This window comes from Oculina patagonica, chromosome 8, assembly GCF_052425735.1.
Source record: "Oculina patagonica isolate OP01 chromosome 8, crgOcupat, whole genome shotgun sequence".
NCBI classification, from domain to species: Eukaryota; Metazoa; Cnidaria; class Anthozoa; order Scleractinia; family Oculinidae; genus Oculina; species Oculina patagonica.
This window is the reverse complement of record NC_135765.1, coordinates 24,101,023-24,123,250: the sequence shown is the minus strand read 5'-3', so window position 1 is coordinate 24,123,250 and position 22,228 is coordinate 24,101,023. Positions and strand designations below refer to the sequence as shown.

The following is a 22,228-nucleotide window of genomic DNA, read 5'->3' as shown; positions in this document are numbered from 1 at the left end:
AAAGAACTTGGGACAAAAATAACGGAAATTAACGTCGCGGAAATTAACGCTCCACTTAATTAATGGCGCGGAAATTAACGCTCCACTAAATTAAGGGCGCGGAAATTAACGCTCACAGAAATTAACGCGACTTAAATTAACGCGAATTTTCCAAATTCGCGTTAATTTCATGACGCGTTAATTTCCTATAATAAGGTAGTTTTTCTTTTTTTCTTCATCACGTGTATTGTATGTTATGTTTGTTTATTCAATAAAGCATTAAAAAAAATCCAAAGGTACCAGACTGCACATTTCAAGTCTCCAACTGGCCGGTTTCGCTGGATCTGGAGTGAAAATAAATTATAATCTACGTGGTAGTATTTCAATACAAGAGCTCAAAATCTTCATTTTGAATGGCACATGTAGCACTTTCTTATTCGATTCTTTTGTACCACGAGTGAAAGTTAAGAAAATCCACGTGACGACCGATTTGCAAAGTGACCCTAACTGTACATTTCCAGTCTCCAATTGACCGATTTTGTTGCATCTGAAGTGAAAAGAAACTAAAATCTACGTGGTGGTATTTCCGTACAAGGGCCCAAAATCATCATTTTCAGTGGCTCATTTAGCACTTTCTTTTTCGATTCTTTTGTACCTGGAGTGAAAGTTAAGATGAATTCATGTGATGGCGGATTTGTAAAGAGACCCAAACTGTACATTTCAAGTCTCCAACTTGCCGGTTATGATGGATCTGGAGTGAGAATAATCATTACTAAACGTGGGGTATTTCAATAACGGGGCCCAAATCCATCATTTTCACTGGCTCGTGTAGCACTTTCTTATTCGATTCTCTTTTACCTGGAGTAAACGTTAAGATGAATTCACGTGATGGCGGATTTGCAAACAGACCCAAACTGTACTTTGCAAGTCTCTAACTGGCGGTTTTGCTGGATCTGGAGTAAAAATAAGCTTTAATCTACGGGGTGGTATTTCAATACAAGATCCTAAAATCATCTTTTTTTAGTATGTTATGTAGCACTTTCTTATTCGATTCTTTTGGACCATAAGTGAAAGTTAAGATGAATTTTACGTGATGGCGGATTTGCAAAAAGACCCAAACTGTACTTTGCAAGTCTCTAACTGGCCGGTTTTCCTAGATTTGGAGTGAAAATAAACTATTTTCTATGTGATGGTATTTTAGTACAAGGGCCCAAATTATCATTTTCAGTGGCTAATGTCCCATATTCTTATTCGATTCTTTTGGACCTGGAGTAAAAGTTAAGATGAATTCACGTGATGGCGGATTTGTAAAGAGACCCAAACTGTACTTTGCAAGTCTTTAACTGGCCGGTTTTCCTAGATTTGGAGTGAAAATAAACTATTTTTTATGTGATGGTATTCTAGTGCAAGGGCCCAAATCATCATTTTCAGTGGCTAATGTACCATTTCCTTATTCGATTCTTTTGGACCTTGGTTGAAAGTTAAGATGAATCCACGTGATGGCGGATATGCAAAAAGACCCAAACTGTACATTTCAAGTCTCCAACTTGCCGGTTTTGATGGATCTGGAGGGAAAATAAGCTTTAATCAACGTGGGGTATTTCAAAGCAAGGGCCCAAATCATCATTTTCAGTGGCTAATGTACCATTTCCTTATTCGATTCTGTTGGACCACGATTGAAAGTTAAAATGAATTCACGTGATGGCGGATTTGCAAAAAGACCCAAACTGTACTTTGCAAGTCTCCAACTTGCCGGTTTTGATGGATCTGGGGAGGAAATAATCTTCAATCAACGTGGGGTATTTTAATACAAGGGCTCAAAATCATCATTTTTAGTTGCTCATGTAGCACTTTCTTATTCCATTCTTTTGGACCTAGACTAAAAATTAGGACGAATCAACGTGAAGACGGATTTGCAAAAAGACCCAAACTATACATTTCAAGTCTCAAACTGGCCGGTTTAACTGGATCTGGAGCAAACATAAGCTTTAATCTACGTGGTGGTATTTCAATACAAGATGATAAAATCATCATTTTCAGTAAGTTATGTAGCCTTTCTTATTCGATTCTTTTGGACCACGAGTGAAAGTTAAGATGATTCCACGTGACGACGGATTTGCAAAGTGACTCTAACTGTACATTTCAAGTCTCCAACTGGCCGGTTTTGCTGCATCTGGAGTAAAAATAAACTATAATCTACGTGGTGGTATTTCAATACAAGGGCTTCCCCAAAATCATCATTTTCAGTGGCTCATGTATAACTTTCTTATTCGATTCTTTTGTACCTGGAGTGAAAGTTAAGATGAATTCACGTGATGGTGGATTTGCAAAAAGACCCAAACTGTACATTGCAAGTCTCTAACTGGCCGGTTTTTTCTAGATTTGGAGTGAAAATAAACTATTTTCTATGTGATGGTATTTTAGTACAAGGGCCCAAATCATCATTTTCAGTGGCTAATGTACCATTTTCTTATTCGATTCTTTTGGACATTGAGTGAAAGTTAAAATCAATCCACGTGATGGCGGATTTGCAAACAGACCCAAACTGTACATTTCAAGTCTCCAACTTGCCGGTTATGATAGATCTGGATTGAGAATAATCATTAATAAACGTGGGGTATTTCAATAACGGGGCCCAAAACCATCATTTTCACTGGCTCGTGTAGCACTTTCTTATTCGATTCTCTTTTACCTGGAGTAAACGTTAAGATGAATTCACGTGATGGCGGATTTGTAAACAGACCCAAACTGTACTTTGCAAGTCTCTAACTGGCGGTTTTGCTGGATCTCTAGTAAAAATATGCTTTAATCTACGTGGTGTTATTTCAATACAAGATCCTAAAATCATCTTTTTTTAGTATGTTATGTAGCACTTTCTTATTCTATTCTTTTGGACCATAAGTGAAAGTTAAGATGAATTTTACGTGATGGCGGATTTGCAAAAAGACCCAAACTGTACTTTGCAAGTCTCTAACTGGCCGGTTTTCCTAGATTTGGAGTGAAAATAAACTATTTTCTATGTGATGGTATTTTAGTACAAGGGCCCAAATCATCATTTTCAGTGACTAATGTTCCATTTTCTTATTCGATTCTTTTGGACATTGAGTGAAAGTTAAGATGAATCCACGTGATGGCGGATTTGCAAACAGACCCAAACTGTACTTTGCAAGTCTCTAACTGGCGGTTTTGCTGGATCTGGAGTAAAAATAAGCTTTAATCTACGTGGTGGTATTTCAATACAAAATCCTAAAATCATCTTTTTTAGTATGTTATGTAGCACTTTCTTATTCGATTCTTTTGGACCATAAGTGAAAGTTAAGATGAATTTTACGTGATGGCGGATTTGCAAAAAGACCCAAACTGTACTTTGCAAGTCTCTAACTGGCCGGTTTTCCTAGATTTGGAGTGAAAATAAACTATTTTCTATGTGATGTAGTACAAGGGCCCAAATCATCATTTTCAGTGGCTAATGTTCCATTTTCTTATTCGATTCTTTTGGACCCGGAGTGAAAGTTTAGATGAATCCACGTGATGGCGGATTTGCAAAAAGACCCAAACTGTACATTTCAAGTCTCCAACTTGCCGGTTTTGATGGATCTTGAGGCAAAATAATCTTTAATCAGCGTGGGGTATTTCAATACAATGGCTCAAAATCATCATTTTCAGTGGCTCATGTAGCACTTTCTTATTCGATTCTTTTGGTCCTGGACTGAAAATAAGGATGAATCAACGTGATGGCGGATTTGCAAAAAGACCCAAACTGTACATTTCTAGTCTCAAACTGACCGGTTTTGCTGGATCTGGAGTGAAAGTAAATTATAATCTACGTGGTAGTATTTCAATACAAGGCACAAAATCATCATTTTGAATAGCACATGTAGCACTTTCGTATTCAAATTGTTTTGGACCTGGAGTGAAAATTAAGGTGAATCCACGTGATGGCGGATATGCAAAAAGACCCAAATTGTTTATTTCAAGCTCCAACTGGCCGGTTTTGCTGGATCTGGAGTAAAAATAGGCCTTTATCTACGTGGTGGTATTTCAATACAAGATCCTAAAATCATCACTTTTAGTAAGTTATGTAGAACTTTCCTATTAGATTCTTTTGGACCACGAGTGAAAGTTAAGATGAATTCACGTGATGGCGGATTTGCAAAAAGACCCAAACTGTACTTTGCAAGTCTCTAACTGGCCGGTTTTCCTAGATTTGGAGTGAAAATAAACTATTTTCTATGTTATGGCATTTTAGTACAAAGGCCCAAATCATCATTTTCAGTGGCTAATGTTCCATTTTCTTATTCGATTCTTTTGGACATGGAGTGAAAGTTTAGATGAATCCACGTGTTGGCGGATTTGTAAAAAGACCCAAACTGTACATTTCAAGTCTCCAACTTTCCGGTTTTGATGAATCTGGAGGGAAAATAATCTTTAATTAATCAACGTGGGGTGTTTCAATATACAAGGTCCCAAAATCATCATTTGTAGTGATTCATGTAGCACTTCCTTATTCGATTCTTTTGGACCTAGACTGAAAATCAGGACGAATCAACGTGATGTGATGGCGGATTTGCAAAAAGACCCAAACTGTACATTTCAAGTCTCCAACTTGCCGGTTTTGCTGGATCTGGAGTAAAAATAAGTTTTAATCTACGTGGTGGTATTTCAATACAAGGTCCTAAAATCATCATTTTCAAAGAGTTATGTAGCACTTTCTTATTCGATTCTTTTGTACCTGGAGTGAAAGTTAAGATGAATTCACGTGATGGCGGATTTGCAAAAAGACCTAAACTGTACTTTGCAAGTCTCTAACTGGCCGGTTTTCCTAGATTTGGAGTGAAAATAAACAATTTTCTTATTAATAGTATTTTAGAACAAGGGCCCAAATCATCATTTTCAGTGGCTAATGTACCAGTTTCTTATTCGATTCTTTTGGACCTTGGCTGAAAGTTAATATGAATCCACGTGATGGCGGATTTGCAAAAAGTCCCGAACTGTACATTTCAAGTCTCCAACTTGCCGGTTTTGATGGATCTGGAGGGAAAATAATCTTTAATCAACGTGGGGTATTTCAATACAAGGTCCCAAAATCATCACCTTCAGTAAGTTATGTAGTACTTTCTTATTCGATTCTTTTGGACCACGAGTGAAAATAAGGATGAATCCACGTGATGTCAGATTTGCAAAAAGGCTCAAACTATACATTTAAAGACTCAAACTGCCAGGTTTTGTTGTATCTGGAGTGAAAAATACGCCATAATCTACGAAGTGGAATTTCAATACAAAGGCGCAAAGTCATCATTTTCTGTGGGACATGTAGTACTTTCTTATTCGATTCTTTTGGGTCTAGAGTGAAAAGTAGCATGGATCAACGTGATGGCAGATTTGCAAAAAAAAAAACTAACTATGCATTTTAAGTCTCAAACTGGCAGGTTTTGCTGGAAATGGAGTGAAAATTAATTACACTCCACGTTGTGGTATTTCAATACAATAACCCCAAATCGTCATTTTCTGTGGCTCATGTAGCACTTTCTTATTCGATTCTTTTGGACTTAGAGTGAAATTAAGGATAAATCAACGTGATGGTGGATTTGCAAAAGGACCCAAGCTGTACATTTCATTTCTCAAACTGGCCGGTTTTCATTTATCTGGAGTGAAAATAAGCTATAATCTAGGTGGTAGTGTTTCAATACAAGGGCCCAAAATCATCATTTTCAGTGGCTCATGTAGCATTCACTTATTCGATTCTTTTGGACCAGCAACGAAATTAGGATGAATCAACATGATGGCGGATTTGTAAAAAGACCCAAACTGTACATTTTTAGTCTCAAACTCGCCGGTTTTCCTGGATTGGCAGTGAAAATAAACGATAATCTACTTGGTGGTATTGCAATGCAAGGGCAGACAACCATCATTTTCAGTGGCTCGTGTAGCACTTTATTATTCGATTCTTTTGGACGTGGAGTGAAAATTATGATGAATCATCGTGATGGCGGGCTTGCAAAGAGACCCAAACTGTACATTTCAAGTCTCAAACTGGCCGGTTTTGCTGAATCTGAAGCGAAAATAAACTATAATCAACGTGCTGGTATTTCAAAACAAGGGCCCAAATTAATCATCTTCAGTGGCTCATGGAGCACTTTGTTATTCGATTCTTTTGGACTCTTTGACTCTTCTTTTCTTTAGGACACCGGCATTACTTTTTGTAGGTTCCCTGTGTTTTTGGGCTATTGTATTTTTGACGCCAAACTTGTGACAGTGTCCCTTTCAAGGACCCTAGTAAGCCTCCGCCATTTCCATACCATCAAAATTATGAAAACTGTATGGCGAAGCAAAATCTTACTACACTGCTTTAAGTTGTGTTACTGAAAGTCTGTTTAATTATCTTAAGAAGTTTCACAGTGATACCTTTCGTGTAGACGCACTCCGCGTAAAATGTTATACCGAAACTCTCGTATGTAAACCAAAACAAAAGCGTGGCTGACTAGGGTCCTCTAATTTATACTGTTCATGCATGTGTAAGTAAGAGGACAAACCCAAAAAAGTCAAAGTTCTCACCGAAATTCAGCCTTGTGTTGGTACTTAGGGACCGACCATTATTTTTTTTGGAGGGGGGGGGAGATGAAAAATATTGAAAAAATTGTTTGCAGGGCCTGGAAAAGCCAAAATAAATTGTTTGCAAACACGATATGTATAACAAAAAATAGTACGAATTTCGAAAAAAATTGTTTGCAGAGGTGCATAAAATAAAATAAAAGTTTGCAGAGGAAAATTTTTCACCCCCCCCCCCCCCCCTCCAAGAAAATAATGGTCCGTCCCTTAGTGTACACTGAGTTGATTTAACAATAATTGAGGATTTATTTGTACCGTTTCTTGCAGAATTTTTTCTCATTATATTCTTAAAATTTATCAATTTTATTCAATGACAGCAAGAAAAATTTCAATTTCCTTGCCAACTACACTTCAGCCAATTGTTTTACAGCATAAACTGAAATTCCTATCCTGTTTCAACTATCGTATCGATTAATGGTGCATGAGGGACGAGCACTATGTAAAAGTAACGTCTTTACTATTAAGTAGGTGTATAAAAGTATTTTTTTTGTTATGTATCTGTTGTCAGAAACTTGTTTAACAACTTGAATATTCAAATTCACTCATATATCTTAAAAAAGTGTAGTTCTTTTTATAAAGTAGCCTGTAGCCGGCTGTTAGCAAGACCATTTGGTAAAATCAAACGTTCGTATTTCCGTTCGTAATGGCGTAGATGGGCTTAAAAATGTTGCACGCGCCATCCTTCTATTTTTTTTTAAGAAAAATTAATTTGTAGTGAGAACGCCAAAACCGTGATATTAGCAGAGCAGAGGAAATAGTTGGCAAATTAATCACGAAAAATAACCTGCTGGCTCTATCTCTGTTCATTTTTTTTTTGTATTTCTTGCAGATTGAACTATCATCTGATGGTTTTATGCAAAAATTTACATATGCAAGATAGAGTAAAGTATTCACGGTTTTCTGGTTCACACTGTAACCTAGATTTAATTTTCAAATCTTAGTGCCTAGTGTTGCGATTTAAAAGATAATTCGCCTTTTGTCGCTTTGTCTTGTTGCCGTTCCTCCTTTCACTTACCTTAGCACGACACTCTCATGTTTTGGATGTTATTGTGTTTGGGAAGGTTGTATGCGCACTAAAATACTTAGAAATAATCTTAATCTTTACAAGAACAAAATTAGATCTCAATTTCATACAAAATATATTTACTGTCATATTTTTATTTCTATCCGTCTGGGGATGCTCCCGGATTAAATGAATAAAACAACTTAATTTACGTATCTAAATAAAACATTTAAGACCATTTTCAGGATCAAATCATCTAAATATTGAAAATGTTAGCTCCAGCAGTTCGTTTATTAACAAGGTCTTTTCACTAAGTCTGTGTTAATCATTTCGTGTAAATAAAATAATTATTTAATAATTAAACATTTATAGAAACAAAAAATTTGTTTCAATATTAACTAAAATTGTTATCCTTTAAGTTTTATGTCTTGGGTCTGGGAATATTCCAAAATGTGATTTATTTTTAGTAATTGGCTCTTTCGTGCAGTTAAAATATTCAAATATTGTTGACTAACTAACCATTAGCGAGCCAGCATGTTTTGAGCCAATTATTTTATTTCATAACTGAAATTCTTTTCTTATTTTGACCACTAGATGGAATGGTGAAATTTTGAAGCCTCAAACTAAAAAGGGCGAGGTAAATAACATTTTGATAAAAAGGTATAATCTACCAAAAGCCAAACGCAGTGGCTGAAAAATAAAACATATTAACCAGTTGTTCTATTTGGAAAACCAACTTATCTCGCACTCCAGGCGACCAATAAGAAAAAGGCCGGTAAACTCCTGCTTAAAAACTTATTGTCCAGTAAATATGAACACTCAAGATAAAACATACTACATCATTTATGCAAATCGGAAAACCCTTATGATTATTTACTTATTGAGTCTAATCGGTACGTTAATTAACCATTATAAAAATGAAAGCCTACTTTTGAAGATCTAATCTTAAAAAATTCCCTTATTCGTACAATTATATTACAGAGTGGTAACTAAGTACTTTGATGTTATCCTTTGACAAATGTCCTGCATTTACATTTTTACCTTTACAGAACGGAAAGCGAACTGTCAGTATCCAATGAGAAAAGAACCACTTAAACCGTATTGGATTTTTTTTTTTGCAAAGGTAAAAAAAGCCCACACGAAATGTTTTCAAATTTGCAAACTCTCTCGCACCTGCTTGCATTTTACCGCGTCTTGCGTTGTGTTTTGATCATTTCTCCTTGCAAAATGACGACCGCTTCTCTGCCTTTACTCACGAATTCGTCTGACCCAGATACAGAAGATTGCCATTACTTGAAAGATCTTGTCTGGCGAAAGACTTACGTGACAGAACACACGTACAGACACCAAGTTGCTTTAATTTGTGTCAATTCTTTGGCAATTATTCCCACGATCCTGTTGAACGCGCTGGTCATCTTTGTCGTGACAACAAGACGCCGACTACAGACCAATTCGAATATCCTGCTGGCGTGTTTGGCGGGGACAGATTTACTGGCTGGGCTGATTGTTCAACCCATTGCTGTCGCAGTAGAAGTTAAGCGAGCATTCGACATCGAGCCATTTTGTAAACTGGAAAAGGTGTACAGTGTAGCCGTTCTTGGACTTGCTTGTGCTTCGTTTAGTCACCTCTTGTTAATCAGTATCGATCGCTATATTGCAATAAAGGATTCCTTGAGGTACCAGGAAATTGTCACAAAACAGCGAATTAAAAAGTGTGTATTCCTGGCCTGGGTCGTTACAGTGTTTACAACAATTGAAGAAATTTTCCTGGCAATAATGGAACGGAAAAATAAAGTTTACTCAGTATACTGGACTCTGACGGGCGTAATAGCTGTTATTATTGGACTGGTCTACATTGCTGGTATCTGTTACTGTTATCTGTATATTTTCTCAGAAACACGGCGACAAAACAAACGTCTGCAAACCGAACAGTTGCCTCAAGAAGAAGCTAAAAGGGTGAAAAGAGACAACAAGGCAGCCAACACCCTAACATTAATTTTGGCTGCGTTAATAGTAACTTACTTGCCTACAATAATGCTCTTTCTTGTTATAGCAACATTTTCTAATGACAAATTAAACCCGAGGTTAAAAGCGATTTTGAGCAGTTGGGCCTCAACTTTAGTTCTGTTGGGTTCTCTTGTTAACCCTTTTATTTATTGTTGGCGAAGTAAAAAGCTTCGGCGCGCTTTTCTTGAGATTTTTCATGTAAGAAAACCAGAAAACAGAGCACCAGACATTGAGATGGTAGAAATACAACGCCATCGACCTGAAATTCAGCCTTCTGCTCGTGAGGCTTTTTCGATGGCCGTAGGAAACCAGGAACCAGTTTTGTTGTCATTCAGACGTCTTAACCCGGAAGAAATTGTTCATATCGAGGAAATGAATAACTAATCGTGTAATTAGTACAGTATGCTATGTTTTTTTTCTTTAATGTGAATCAAGGAATATGGATATCTACGAAATGTTGTAAAAATGATGCAATACAAATAAAAAATGTAGGCCTGTAAACCTGCGTATTTTTTTTGTGCGTGTGTGTGTGTGTTGTTTTTCTTTTAAGGTACACTTTAAATTTTGACCATGTCTTATGTTTACCAAAAGGTATTAAAGAGCGCTGGTAAAGTTTTTAACGCATTTGGAATAAAATGCTATAGATCATAGTGAAAATATTGGATTCGCAAATTATTGATAGAACGGGTCTAAGGGCAGGTGTTTGTGAGCGAAAACATGAAAACGGAAACGGAAACTGGACAGCTTTGAGTGGAGGGAAAAATTGGATCGTTCTGTTAGAGATCCAACATCCACAAACAACGCTGATTTAAGGGAGGGTGGGGAGGGGGAGGGGGGGATTAAGTAGACTGTCCCATGTCTCATCGGTTGTCGGAGATTGGACTTTGAACCCGTGATAATTAGCATTCGCGTTCATTTACGTACCTCAGCCACTAAATTACACATCAGACAAAGAAAGCGCACACAAATCAAAATTTACTGAAAATATTAACTTTTTAATGTATTGAAAAATAAGGCTCTCATTTAGAGAACTAACAAGTTTCTCTAGTAGCTATATATTTAAATAAGGAAGTGTAACTCACTTCGTGAATTAGACGAACAGACGAACCCATTAGACAAGATTGTCAACGTAAACGACAAACGACCATTCTGACATAAACCTCGTAACAAAACCTCTGATGCACTCAGTCATTTAAACATTGTCCCGTTTTTCGAGATAAGAGCGAGGCGATAAACATTACCAGGACTTACAACCTGTGAACAGTGTCACGCCACGGGCAACGCCTGGGTTTGCAGGCTAATGAAGGAACTGCTGCAAGCTAATATCATCTTTGTATATCCTTTTTTCACATTATTTTATTAGGATATCAACGTCCTTGTCACGGAAGGCCATGCTAGCCTAACCTCCTACGCACATTTTTGGGCTGGTCACGCAATGTTTACCCTACAGGAGCGCGTGAAGAGCTCAAAAAAGTCACGCTCCAGGCTTACGCTAGTCTTGTCCATTTAAAAAGTATTGAAAACCAAGAGGAAATATATTTACTATAATTTAAACTCTAGACGGTCTCAAGAGTAAAGTTTGTCGGCATAATTTCAACTAAATAACAAACAACCGGCCAGAAAAACAAAAAAACAAAGAGAAATTGTCTCGAAATTTAGAACAATGATTCTCTTAACTAGAAAAAAAAAGTAGGGAGAATTTGAAAGCTGACATAACGTAAGGATTCTATTTCTTGGACAAAACGATACAATTGAGGATAGACAATTTAAGTCCAATAATTTCAACTTTAGTTATCCTGAACATTATAAAAAGATATATCGCTATCAATGGAAACAGTTTGGAAATAAAAGGATTTATATCTCATCGTGAGAGGACGCTCTAAAATTTAAAAACATACCCAATCGTTTGTCCACAGAGTGATGTTTCTGTGATATTTTTTAACGACCGCGGTAGTTCGACTTTAAACCAAACAGATGCAACCAGTTTATACCACGTCTAATTTAGTAGAGGCACTTTAGAGCATTTTTATCGGCGAAACTAGATACAATTATAAACGCCCTTAGTTCAATTGCCAAAAACTCCATGCTCCATACGCCAACAATTTCATTGTTTTAACAAATACTGCTTTTGCTGCAGCGCTAACAGCGATGGCCTCTTAAGAATTTTTCTTCCAGCTGACGGAAACTTAAAAAATCTTTAATCATACCCATACAAACTTCCCCACATGCTGTGATAGAAAATGGGAACCTCATCTTCTATTCTGTGTGACATTTATTCCCTGACAGGGGTCGTGCGTTGGAGGGGACGGCGGTGGGGTGGGGGTTGGGGGTGTCCGCGACCCGATTTAGTTTAGGGTGGCCTGGTTGATTCAAGTCATATGTACGCTTTCCACTTTGATGTTTAGAAGTCTTCGCAGGTTGTAGTTTATCGAGACAAGTTCCGCCATGCCCTCCTGTGTGCTGCTATCCGGCGGAGAATACTTGGGTACGACGCAAAGGGGTTTATCGGCGATTTCAGCCATGATTGAGACCAGGGCATTTCACGTATGTCGAGTTTTCTTGCCTTTTTGAAAAGTGCACCTCTGCCTATTTTGAGGTGCTCTAGAATGTCGGAGAGGAGAACGTAGTTTCGACGCCTAAAGAAAAGGTGAAAAAACGGTGGATCAGTATGTAAAGCGACCAAATCTGATCTGACGTCTGATCTGGCGAAGCATCTATTTGTAGAATATGAATACGATTTTAACACCAAGAACGAAATTGTACTCGTACTGTATTTGTAATTACCTACTTACTAGTTATAATCTAGGAGAATGGTTTATTTATTTTTTTGACCGCGCGATAGCGCCAAAAACGGTCCACAATCAGGATTTTGGCAAAGACATCTTTGGATAAGAAATATCTTATTTATTTAGATACTGAAATGTAGTGTCGCTGCATAGCTTTACTTGTAATTAGTATTTCGATTAGCCCTACGGATTTGCCAAAACATTGCAAGACTTGCAAAAATATAGAGCGATACTACACTTCACACACATTGTTGTCTAATATAATGCATGATTTTCAGGTGATGGACACTTTCCGATCAACTGCCAAAGTTTCCCGATTTAAATCTAACTTACCCAATACAGGACAAGATCCACCAAATTCCCAACATCCCTGAAAGAAAAAAAAAGAAGAGGTTGATTTAAAGGTATTCTCCAAAATAAATTGCGTTTAATTAAATCTATTTCCAAGGCACAATCTAGAACCGTCTCGTCAGTGACATGAATTTTTAAGTCACCTCGGTTTCACCTCCAGATAACGTGGAGCTCCTTAAGTCAACATCCTCGAGAAAACCTAAAGAAAACAAAATCAAAAGATGATTGTAAAAAAAATGCATACTCACATCAAGGCAATACTTACTTAGCATTTGAACCCAAGTCCTTCTACAGATGGCGCATTGTGAGAAAGTTAGCCTAATTATTTCAAGTTCACCCTTCATAATCCCTTGTAGTCCCCTAATACTTAATTCTTCCATTACCTCGTTTTGTAACAACAGAGTTTCAATCAAGGGTACGTTTACACGGGACAGGACCAAACAGACCCAAACAGCAAATTCTAAGTCTTAAACTGGCTGTTTTTGCTGGATCTGGAGTGAAAATAAGCTATAATCTACATGGTGCTATTTCAATACAAAGGCCCAAAATCATTATTTTCAGTGGCTCATGTAGCACTTTCTTATTCGTTTCTTTAGGACCTGAAGTGAAAATTAAGGTGAATCAACGTGATGACAGATTTGCAAAAAGACCCAAACAGTACATTGCAAGTCTCAAACTGACAGGTTTTGTTGGATCTGGAGTAAAAAAAGGCTTTAAAAATAATAAGTGTCCAACTGGCCTTTTTTGCTGGATTTGGAGTGAAAATAAACTATAATCTACGTGGTGGTATTTCGATACAAGGGCCCAAAATCATCATTTTCAGTGGCTCATGTAGCACTTACTTATTCGATTCTTTTGGACCAGCAACAAAATTAGGATGAATCAACATGATGGCGGATTTGCAAAAAGACCCAAACTGTTCATTTCTAGTCTCAAACTGGCCGGTTTTCCTGGATTAGCAGTGAAAATAAACGATAATCTACTTGGTGGTATTTCAAAACAAGGGCCCAAATTAATCATCTTCAGTGGCTCATATAACACTTTCATATTCGATTCTTTTGGACCTGGACTGAACATTTAGATGAATCCACGTGATGGCGGATATGCAGAGAGACCCAAACTATACATTCAAGTCTCCAACTGGCCGATTTTGCTGATTTGGAGTGAAAATACACTTTAATCTTCGTAGTGGTATTCCAATACAAAGGGCACCAAATCATCATTTTCAGTGGCTCATGGAGCACTTTGTTATTTGATTCTTTTGGACCTGGAGTGAAAATTAAGATGAATCAACGTGATGGCGGGTTTGCAAAAAGACCCAAACTGTACATTTCAAGTCTCATACTGACCGGTTTTGCTGGATCTGGAGTGAAAATAAACTTTTATCTAAGTGGTGGTATTTCAATACAAGGGCAGCCAAAATCATCATCCCAAACTAACAATTCAACTCATACTGGGCGGTTTTGCTGGATATGGATCTGCAAAGTGATGTTGTTCAAACATGAAATGCACGAAGTACATCAAGATGAAGATATAAAGTAAATCGTTGTTAAAGGAAGAAGGGGGCATTATTATTTTTTAACTGTCTGGCCAGGCCACATGGACAGATCAGAACTGATGGCATCGCAATAATACCACTTGCATATAGCTTTAGTACACCAGCATTACTTTTTGTAGGTCCCCTGTGTTTTTAGGCTCTTGTATTTTTGACGCCAAACTTGTGACAGTGTCCCTTCCAAGGACCCTAGTCAACCTCCGCCATTTTCCATACCATCAAAATTATGAAAACTGTATGGCGAAGCAAAATCTTATTACACTGCTTTAAGTTGTGTTACTGAAAGTCTGTTTAATTATCTTAAGCAGTTTCACAGTGATACCTTTCGTGTAGACACACTCCGCGTAAAATGTTATACCGAAACTCTCGTATGTAAACCAAAACAAAAGCGTGGCTGACTAGGGTCCTCTAATCTATACTGTTCATGCATGTGTAAGTAAGAGGACAAACCCAAAAAAGTCAAACTTGTTCTCGCCGAAATTCAGCCTTGTGTTGGTACTTAGTGTACACTGAGTTGATTTAACAATAATTGAGGATTCATTTGTACCGTCTCTTGCTGAATTTATTCTAATTATATTCTTAAAATTTATCAATTTTATTCAATGACAGCAAGAAAAATTTCCATTTCCTTGCCAACTACACTTGAGCCAATTGTTTTACAGCATAAACTGAAATTCCTATCCTGTTTCAACTATCGTATCGATTAATGGTGCATGAGGGACGAGCACTATGTAAAAGTAACGTCTTTACTATAAAGTAGGTGTATAAATGTATTTTTTTTTGTTATGTATCTGTTGTCAGAAACTTGTTTAACAAACTTGAATATTCAAATTCACTCAGATATCTTAAAAAAGTGTAGTTCTTTCTATAAAGTAGCCTGTAGCCGGCTGTTAGCAAGACCATTTGGTAAAATGAATCGTTCGTATTTCCGTTCGTAATGGCGTAGATGCGCTTAAAAATGTTGCACGCGCCATCCTTCTATTTTTTTTTTTTTTTAAGAAAAATTAATTTGTAGTGAGAAGGCCAAAACCGTGATATTAGCAGAGCAGAGGAAATAGTTGGCAAATTAATCACGAAAAATAACCTGCTGGCTCCATCTCTCTTCATTCTTTTTTTATTTCTTGCAGATTGAACTATCATCTGATGGTTTTATGCAAAAATTTACATATGCAAGATAGAGTAAAGTATTCACGGTTTTCTGGTTCACACTGTAACCTAGATTTAATTTTCAAATCTTAGTGCCTAGTGTTGCGATTTTAAAGATAATTCGCCTTTTGTCGCTTTGTCTTGTTGCCGTTCCTCCTTTCACTTACCTTAGCACGACACTCTCATGTTTTGGATGTTATTGTGTTCGGGAAGGTTGTATGCGCACTAAAATACTTAGAAATAATCTTAATCTTTACAAGAACAAAATTAGATCTCAATTTCATAAAAAATATATTTACTGTCATATTTTTATTTCTATCCGTCTGGGGATGCTCCCGGAAAAAAATGAATAAAACAACTTAATTTACGTATCTAAATAAAACATTTCAGACCATTTTCAGGATCAAATAATCTAAATATTGAAAATGCTAGCTCCAGCAGTTCGTTTATTAGCAAGGTCTTTTCACTAAGTTTGTGTTAATCATTTCGTGTAAATAAAATAATTATTTAATAATTAAATATTTATAGAAACAAAAAAATTGTTTCAATATTAACTAAAATTGTTATTCTTTAAGTTTTATTTCTTGGGTCTGGGAATATTCCAAAATGTGATTTATTTTTAGTAATTGGCTCTTTCGTGCAGTTAAAATATTCAAATATTGTTGACTAAGCCAGCATGTTTTGAGCCAATTATTTTATTTCATAACTGAAATTCTTTTCTTATTTTGACCACTAGATGGAATGGTGAAATTTTGAAGCCTCAAACTAAAAAGGGCGAGGTAAATAACATTTTGATAAAAAGGTATAATCTACCAAAATCCATACGCAGTGGCTGAGAAAATAAAACATATTAACCAGTTGTTCTATTTGGAAAACCAACTTATCTCGCACTCCAGGCGACCAATAAGAAAAAGGCCGGTAAACTCCTGCTTAAAAACTTATTGTCCAGTAAATATGAACACTTAAGATAAAACATACTACGTCATTTATGCAAATCGGAAAAACCTTATGATTATTTACTTATTGAGTCTAATCGGTACGTTAATTAACCATTATAAAAATGAAAGGCTACTTTTGAAGATCTAATCTTAAAAAAATTCACTTATTAATTCGTACAATTATATTACAGAGTGGTAACTAAGTACTTTGATGTTATCCTTTGACAAATGTCCTGCATTTACATTTTTACCTTTACAGAACGGAAAGCGAACTGTCAGTACCCAATGAGAAAAGAACTACTTAAACCGTATTGAATTGCTTTTTGCAAAGGTAAAAAAAAACCCACACGAAATGTTTTCAAATTTGCAAACTCTCTCGCACCTGCTTGCATTTTACCGCGTCTTGCGTTGTGTTTTGATCATTTCTCCTTGCAAAATGACGACCGCTTCTCTGCCTTTACTCACGAATTCGTCTGACCCAGATACAGAAGATTGCCATTACTTGAAAGATCTTGTCTGGCGAAAGACTTACGTGACAGAACACACGTACAGACATCAAGTTGCTTTAATTTGTGTCAATTCTTTGGCAATTATTCCCACGATCCTGTTGAACGCGCTGGTCATCTTTGTCGTGACAACAAGACGCCGACTACAGACCAATTCGAATATCCTGCTGGCGTGTTTGGCGGGGACAGATTTACTGGCTGGGCTGATTGTTCAACCCATTGCTGTCGCGGTAGAAGTTAAGCGAGCATTCGACCTTCAGCCATTTTGTAAACTGGAAAAGGTGTACAGTGTAGCTGTTCTTGGACTTGCTTGTGCTTCCTTTAGTCACCTCTTGTTAATCAGTATCGATCGCTATATTGCAATAAAGGATGCCTTGAGGTACCAGGAAATTGTCACAAAACAGCGAATAAAAAAGTGTGTATTTCTGGCCTGGGTCGTTACAGTGTTTACAACAATTGAAGAAATTTTCCTGGCTAAAATGGAACGTAAAAATAAAGTTTACTCAGTATACTGGACTCTGACGGGCGTAATAGCTGTTAATATTGGCCTGGTCTACATTGCTGGTATCTGTTACTGTTATCTGTATATTTTCTCAGAAACACGGCGACAAAACAAACGTCTGCAAACCGAACAGTTGCCTCAAGAAGAAGCTAAAAGGGTGAAAAAGGACAACAAAGCAGCCAACACCCTAGCATTAATTTTGGCTGCGTTAATAGTAACTTACTTGCCTACAATAATGCTCTTTCTTGTTATAGCAACCTTTTCTAATGACAAATTAAACCCGAGGTTTAAAGCGATTTTAAGCAGTTGGGCCTCAACTTCAGTTTTGCTAGGTTCTCTCGTTAACCCTTTTATTTATTGTTGGCGAAGTAAAAAGCTTCGGCGCGCTTTTCTTGAGATTTGTCATGTAAGAAAGCCAGAAAACAGAGCACCAGACATTGAGATGGTAGAAATACGACGCCATCGACCTGAAATTCAGCCTTCTACTCGTGAGGCTTTTTCGATGGCCGTATGAAACCAAGAACCAGTTTATTTGTCATTTAGACATCTTAATTCGGACGAAATTGTTCATATCGAGGAAATGAATAACTAAATCTTGTAAATAGTACAGTGTGTATGCGCAGTTTGTATGCTTAGTTTTCTTCTTTCATGTGAATCAAGGAATATGAGTATCTACGAAATGTTGCTGTAAAACTGCGTATCCTTTTTTGTGTGTGTTGTTTTTCTTTTTAAGCTCATACTTTTAATTTTAACCATGTTCTATATTTACCAAAAGGTAACAAGAAAAATGTAGCCAGGACTAAGAATATATTAAAGAGGGCTGGTAAAGTTTTTTAATGCATTTGGAATAAAATGCTATAGATCACAGTGAAAGTATTGGATTCGCAAATTATTGGTAGAACGGATGCCAGGGCAGGTGTTTGTGAGCAAAAACATGAAAACGATAACGGAAAATGAACAGCTTGAAAAAAAGTGGAGCGAAAAAATGGATCGTTATGTCAAAGAAAATGTTCTTATAAGAATACTCAATTCTCGTTATGATGTAAAAAGAAGAGCAGCAAGCGATGAAAACCTGTTTCGTCGAATTCATTCGAGATTCGATGCGAACCAATAGTGGAACAGATGAAGACAACATCTACCATGTTCTTTTCACGTGAATAATCGACAAATATGGCAAATATCGGACTTTTGTGTTTGAATTGTTTTAAAACATTACCTAGAAAGCAGTGTCGTTGTTACGAAATAAACGCGGGTTTTTAATAATAACATAATGCATGCAATGCAAAAATATTGAGTAAAATTATAAATAAGAAGCACTAATTAGCCTTTTTTTGGAAAAAAGAAAAAAAAACACGTCGGAGGGTAAAAAAGATCGTGTGCGCCCCACCTGGGTGTGGAACTTTCGCCCTCCCTGCTTACTTATACAGTATACCAACGCATTGAGCTAACTTAAGTCCGCAACGCGTACGTGTGTCTAGAAAGTCAAGCATTATTGTATCGGAAGTCGGGGCAGCGATTTATGTACGTACCTCAGCCACTAAATTACACACCAGACAAAGAAAGCGCACACAAAACACAATATACTGAAAATATTAACTATTTAATGTTTTGAAAAATAAGGCTCTCATTTAGACAGAGAACTAACAAGTTTCTCTAGTGGCTAGTTAAATAAGGAAGTGTAACTTACTTCGCAAATGAACCCATTATACAAGATTGTCAACGTGAACGAGAAACGACCATTCTGACATAAACCTTTTCGTACAAACCTCTGATTCACTTACTTAGTCATTTAAACATTGTCCCGTTTTCAAGATAGGAGTGAGGCCATAAACATTATTAGATCTTGCTGGAAACAAACAAAATAACGACCCGTGAACAGTGTCACGCCACGGGCAACGCCTGCATTTGCAGGCTAAGGAAGGAACTGCTAATATCGTCTTTATTTTCCCATTATCCACATTTATCAGGATTCCAACGAAGTTATCAAGGAAACCCATGCTAGCCTATCCTTTTTAGTCCTACTCACATCTTTGGGCTTGTCACGCAATCTTTCCTACTCTGTCGCGTGACAAGCTCAAAAATTTCCGCTCGAGGCTAACGCTAGTCATATAAACACTAACGAACTATCGAAAACCAAGACGAAATATATTTACTGTATTGAGTAATTTAAACTCTCGACGACTCGTCCGTCGTCACAATTTGAACTAAATAACAATCAACAGGCTACAAGAAAGAACCAGAGAAATTGTCTCGAAATTTGGAACAAATTCTCTTAACTAGCACTAAAAGAAACGTATGAAACGTAGTAAAGAGAATTTGTAAGTTGATATTAGGGCAAAAGGTAGTCACTCCTTGGGAATAAAAGGATCTATAGTTTCCTGTGAGAGAACGTTCTAAAATTTAAAAACATACCCAATCCTTTATCGATAGGGTAATGATTCTGTTATATTTTTTGAAAGCCTGCGATAGTTCGACTTAAAATCAAACAGGTGCAGCCAATTAATATCTCCCCTAGTTTAGTAGAGGTACTTTAGAGCATTTTTATCGGCTAAAAACTTGATACAATTACAAACGCCCTTAGTTCAATTGCCAAAATTTCCATACTGCATACTGCATACGCCAACAATTTCATTGTTTCAGCTAACATTGCTATTGCTGCAGCTCTAACAGCGATGGCCTCATAAGAATTTTACTTCCAGCTGACGGAAACTTTAAAAATTGTTGTTATATCATACGCTTACAAACTTTCCCGCATGCTGTGATACAAAATGGGAACCCCATCTTCTATGCTGTGTGACATTTATTCCCTGACAGGGGTGGTGCGTTGGAGGGGACGGTGGTGGGCTGGGGGTTATGGCGTCCGTGATCCGATTTAGTTTAGGATGGCCTGGTTGATTCAAGACATATGTACGCTTTCCACTCTGATGTTTAGAAGTCTTCGAAGGTTGTAGTTTATCTGAACAAGTTCCGCCATGCCCTCCTGGGTGCTGCTATCTGGTGGGGAATACTTGGGTACGACGCTAAGGGGTTTATCGGCGATTTCAGCCATGAATTGAGACCAGGGCATTTCACGTATGTCGAGTTTTCTTGCCTTTTTTAAAAGTGCGCCTCTGCCTATTTTGAGGTGCTCTAGAATGTCGGAGAGGAGAACGTAGTTTCGTCGCCTGGAAAAGAAAAAAGGTGAAAAAACGGTGGCTCAGTATGCAAATCGACCAAATCCCGCCTACACAAACGGCAACAAATTAATGAAGAAAACATGGTAAAATTGAAGTATTTTGTGAAGCAAATCTAAGAAAAAACCACACTTGTGACATAACGACATGGACATAACGACATAAAGAAAAGTTCAGTTCTTTCCTTATGTCGTTATGCTTATGTTATTATGTTCCAACTATGTCGTTATGTTATGTTGTTTACACTGGGGACATAAAACATCAACATGAGGTGTTTTTTGCATTTGCATGACCTTTCCGTTATGTCGTTATGTCGCTGGTGTGAACCAGGCCTTATAGTTCGTGTTATTAGGAAATTTGAGGAGACGGCATTCCACTGTAGTTTGTCGGCTTGCTTACATACCCGGATGTTAATTCGTCGTTCTGCATCACGGGCAGATTGTACGTTGGAAGATGTGGTCTGTCACACATCTCAAACTCCCCATCAACAATACTTTCATCCTTCGGGACTCCCTCAAAAATTCCTGACGTCTGATCCGGCGAGGCATCTATTTGAAGAAGATGAATACGATTTTAACACCAGGAACAAATTTCTATTTGTATTGTATTGGTAGTTACTTACTTACTAGTTATACTCTAGGAGAATGGTTTATATTTTTCGACCACGCGATAGCGCTAAAAACGCTTCACAATCAGGAATTTGGCAAAAAAATATCTTGCAGTTGAATCCCGATAACTCGAACCTTCAAGGGAATTTGAAAAAGGTTCGAGTTGGCGGGAGGTTCGAGTTATTGAGGGTTCGAGCTATCGGGATTCAACTGTATTTATTAAGATACTGAAATGTAGTGTCGCTGTATAGTTTTACTTGTTATAAGTATTTCGGTCAGCCCTATGAATTTGCCAAAACATTGCCAAATATACAGCGATACTAAACTACACACAGATAGTTTTCTAATCTAATGCATGATTTATCAGGTGATGGGCGCTTTCCAGTCAACCGCCCTGATTGGCCTTTGAAAACTGATTCAAACTGATACAATTGAAGAAAGGCAAAAGATCATCTGCCTCTTTTACAACAACAAAATTTAACGGCATCTTCACTATCGACAAAAGAGATGTGAACAATCGCAAGTGTGCTATGGTAAACTTTTGCTATTTAAATTCTAACTTACCCAATACTGGACAAGATCCACCAAATTCCCAACATCCCTGAAAGAAAAGAGAAGAGGTTGATGTAAAGGTATTCCCCAAAATGAATTGCGTTTAATTTAATCTCTTTCCAAGTCACGCTCTAGAACAGTCTAGTCAGTGACATGAAGTCTTAAGTCACCTCGGTTTCACTTCCAGATAACGTGGAGCTTCTCAAGTCAACGTCCTCGAGAAAACCTGAAGAAAGCAAAATCAAAAGAAAATTTCAACAGAAATAAATATTCACATCAAGGCAATAATTTTTTAGGCCGCCATTCGAAACCAAGTCCTTCACAACAAATTACGGAGCCACACTACAGTTGGAGCATTATCATAAAATTAGCCTAAATTTTTCAAGTTCGCCGTTCATAATTCCTCTCAGTCCCCTAATACTTTATTTCTTCCATTACCTCGTTAAGTAACAACAGAGTTTCAATCAACGCTACGTTTACACGGGACCGGACCGGAACCGTTCCGAACCGAGC

The 22,228-nt window shown here is 37.2% G+C and overlaps 2 protein-coding genes and 1 long non-coding RNA gene across 5 annotated transcripts in view; 1 reads left to right on the top strand and 2 right to left on the bottom strand.

Moving 5' to 3' along the window:
• Positions 1-8,818: 8,818 nt before the first annotated feature.
• Positions 8,819-9,982, top strand: LOC144664221 (histamine H2 receptor-like). The gene has a single exon (XM_078525330.1). The coding sequence runs from the start codon at positions 8,819-8,821 to the stop codon at positions 9,980-9,982; it is 1,164 nt and encodes a 387-aa protein (XP_078381456.1).
• Positions 9,983-11,990: 2,008 nt separating this feature from the next.
• Positions 11,991-22,228, bottom strand: part of LOC144663538 (uncharacterized) — a 77,331-nt gene continuing 67,093 nt past the window's right edge. For 2 of the 3 annotated variants that reach the window (XM_078524517.1, XM_078524519.1), the window contains 4 exons: positions 21,886-21,941; positions 21,728-21,764; positions 20,959-21,103; positions 18,964-20,546 (listed from right to left, as the gene is read on the bottom strand). In XM_078524517.1, the coding sequence (XP_078380643.1) occupies positions 20,279-20,546; positions 20,959-21,103; positions 21,728-21,764; positions 21,886-21,941 (506 nt within the window). In that variant the 3' untranslated portion in view covers positions 18,964-20,278. Of the gene's footprint in view, positions 12,235-18,963; positions 20,547-20,958; positions 21,104-21,727; positions 21,765-21,885; positions 21,942-22,228 lie in introns of those variants that run through there. The other variant, XM_078524518.1, reaches the window with a different exon arrangement.
• LOC144663819 (uncharacterized) lies at positions 12,303-12,936 on the bottom strand. The gene is made up of 3 exons (XR_013572675.1): positions 12,879-12,936; positions 12,718-12,754; positions 12,303-12,312 (listed from the first exon to the last, which is right to left on the bottom strand). It is a non-coding gene; the product is annotated as an uncharacterized LOC144663819 (long non-coding RNA).

Coding starts and splice junctions, on each gene's coding strand:
- LOC144664221 (XM_078525330.1), top strand. CDS start 8,819: ATGACGACCGCTTCTCTGCCTTTACTCACGAATTCGTCTGACCCAGAT.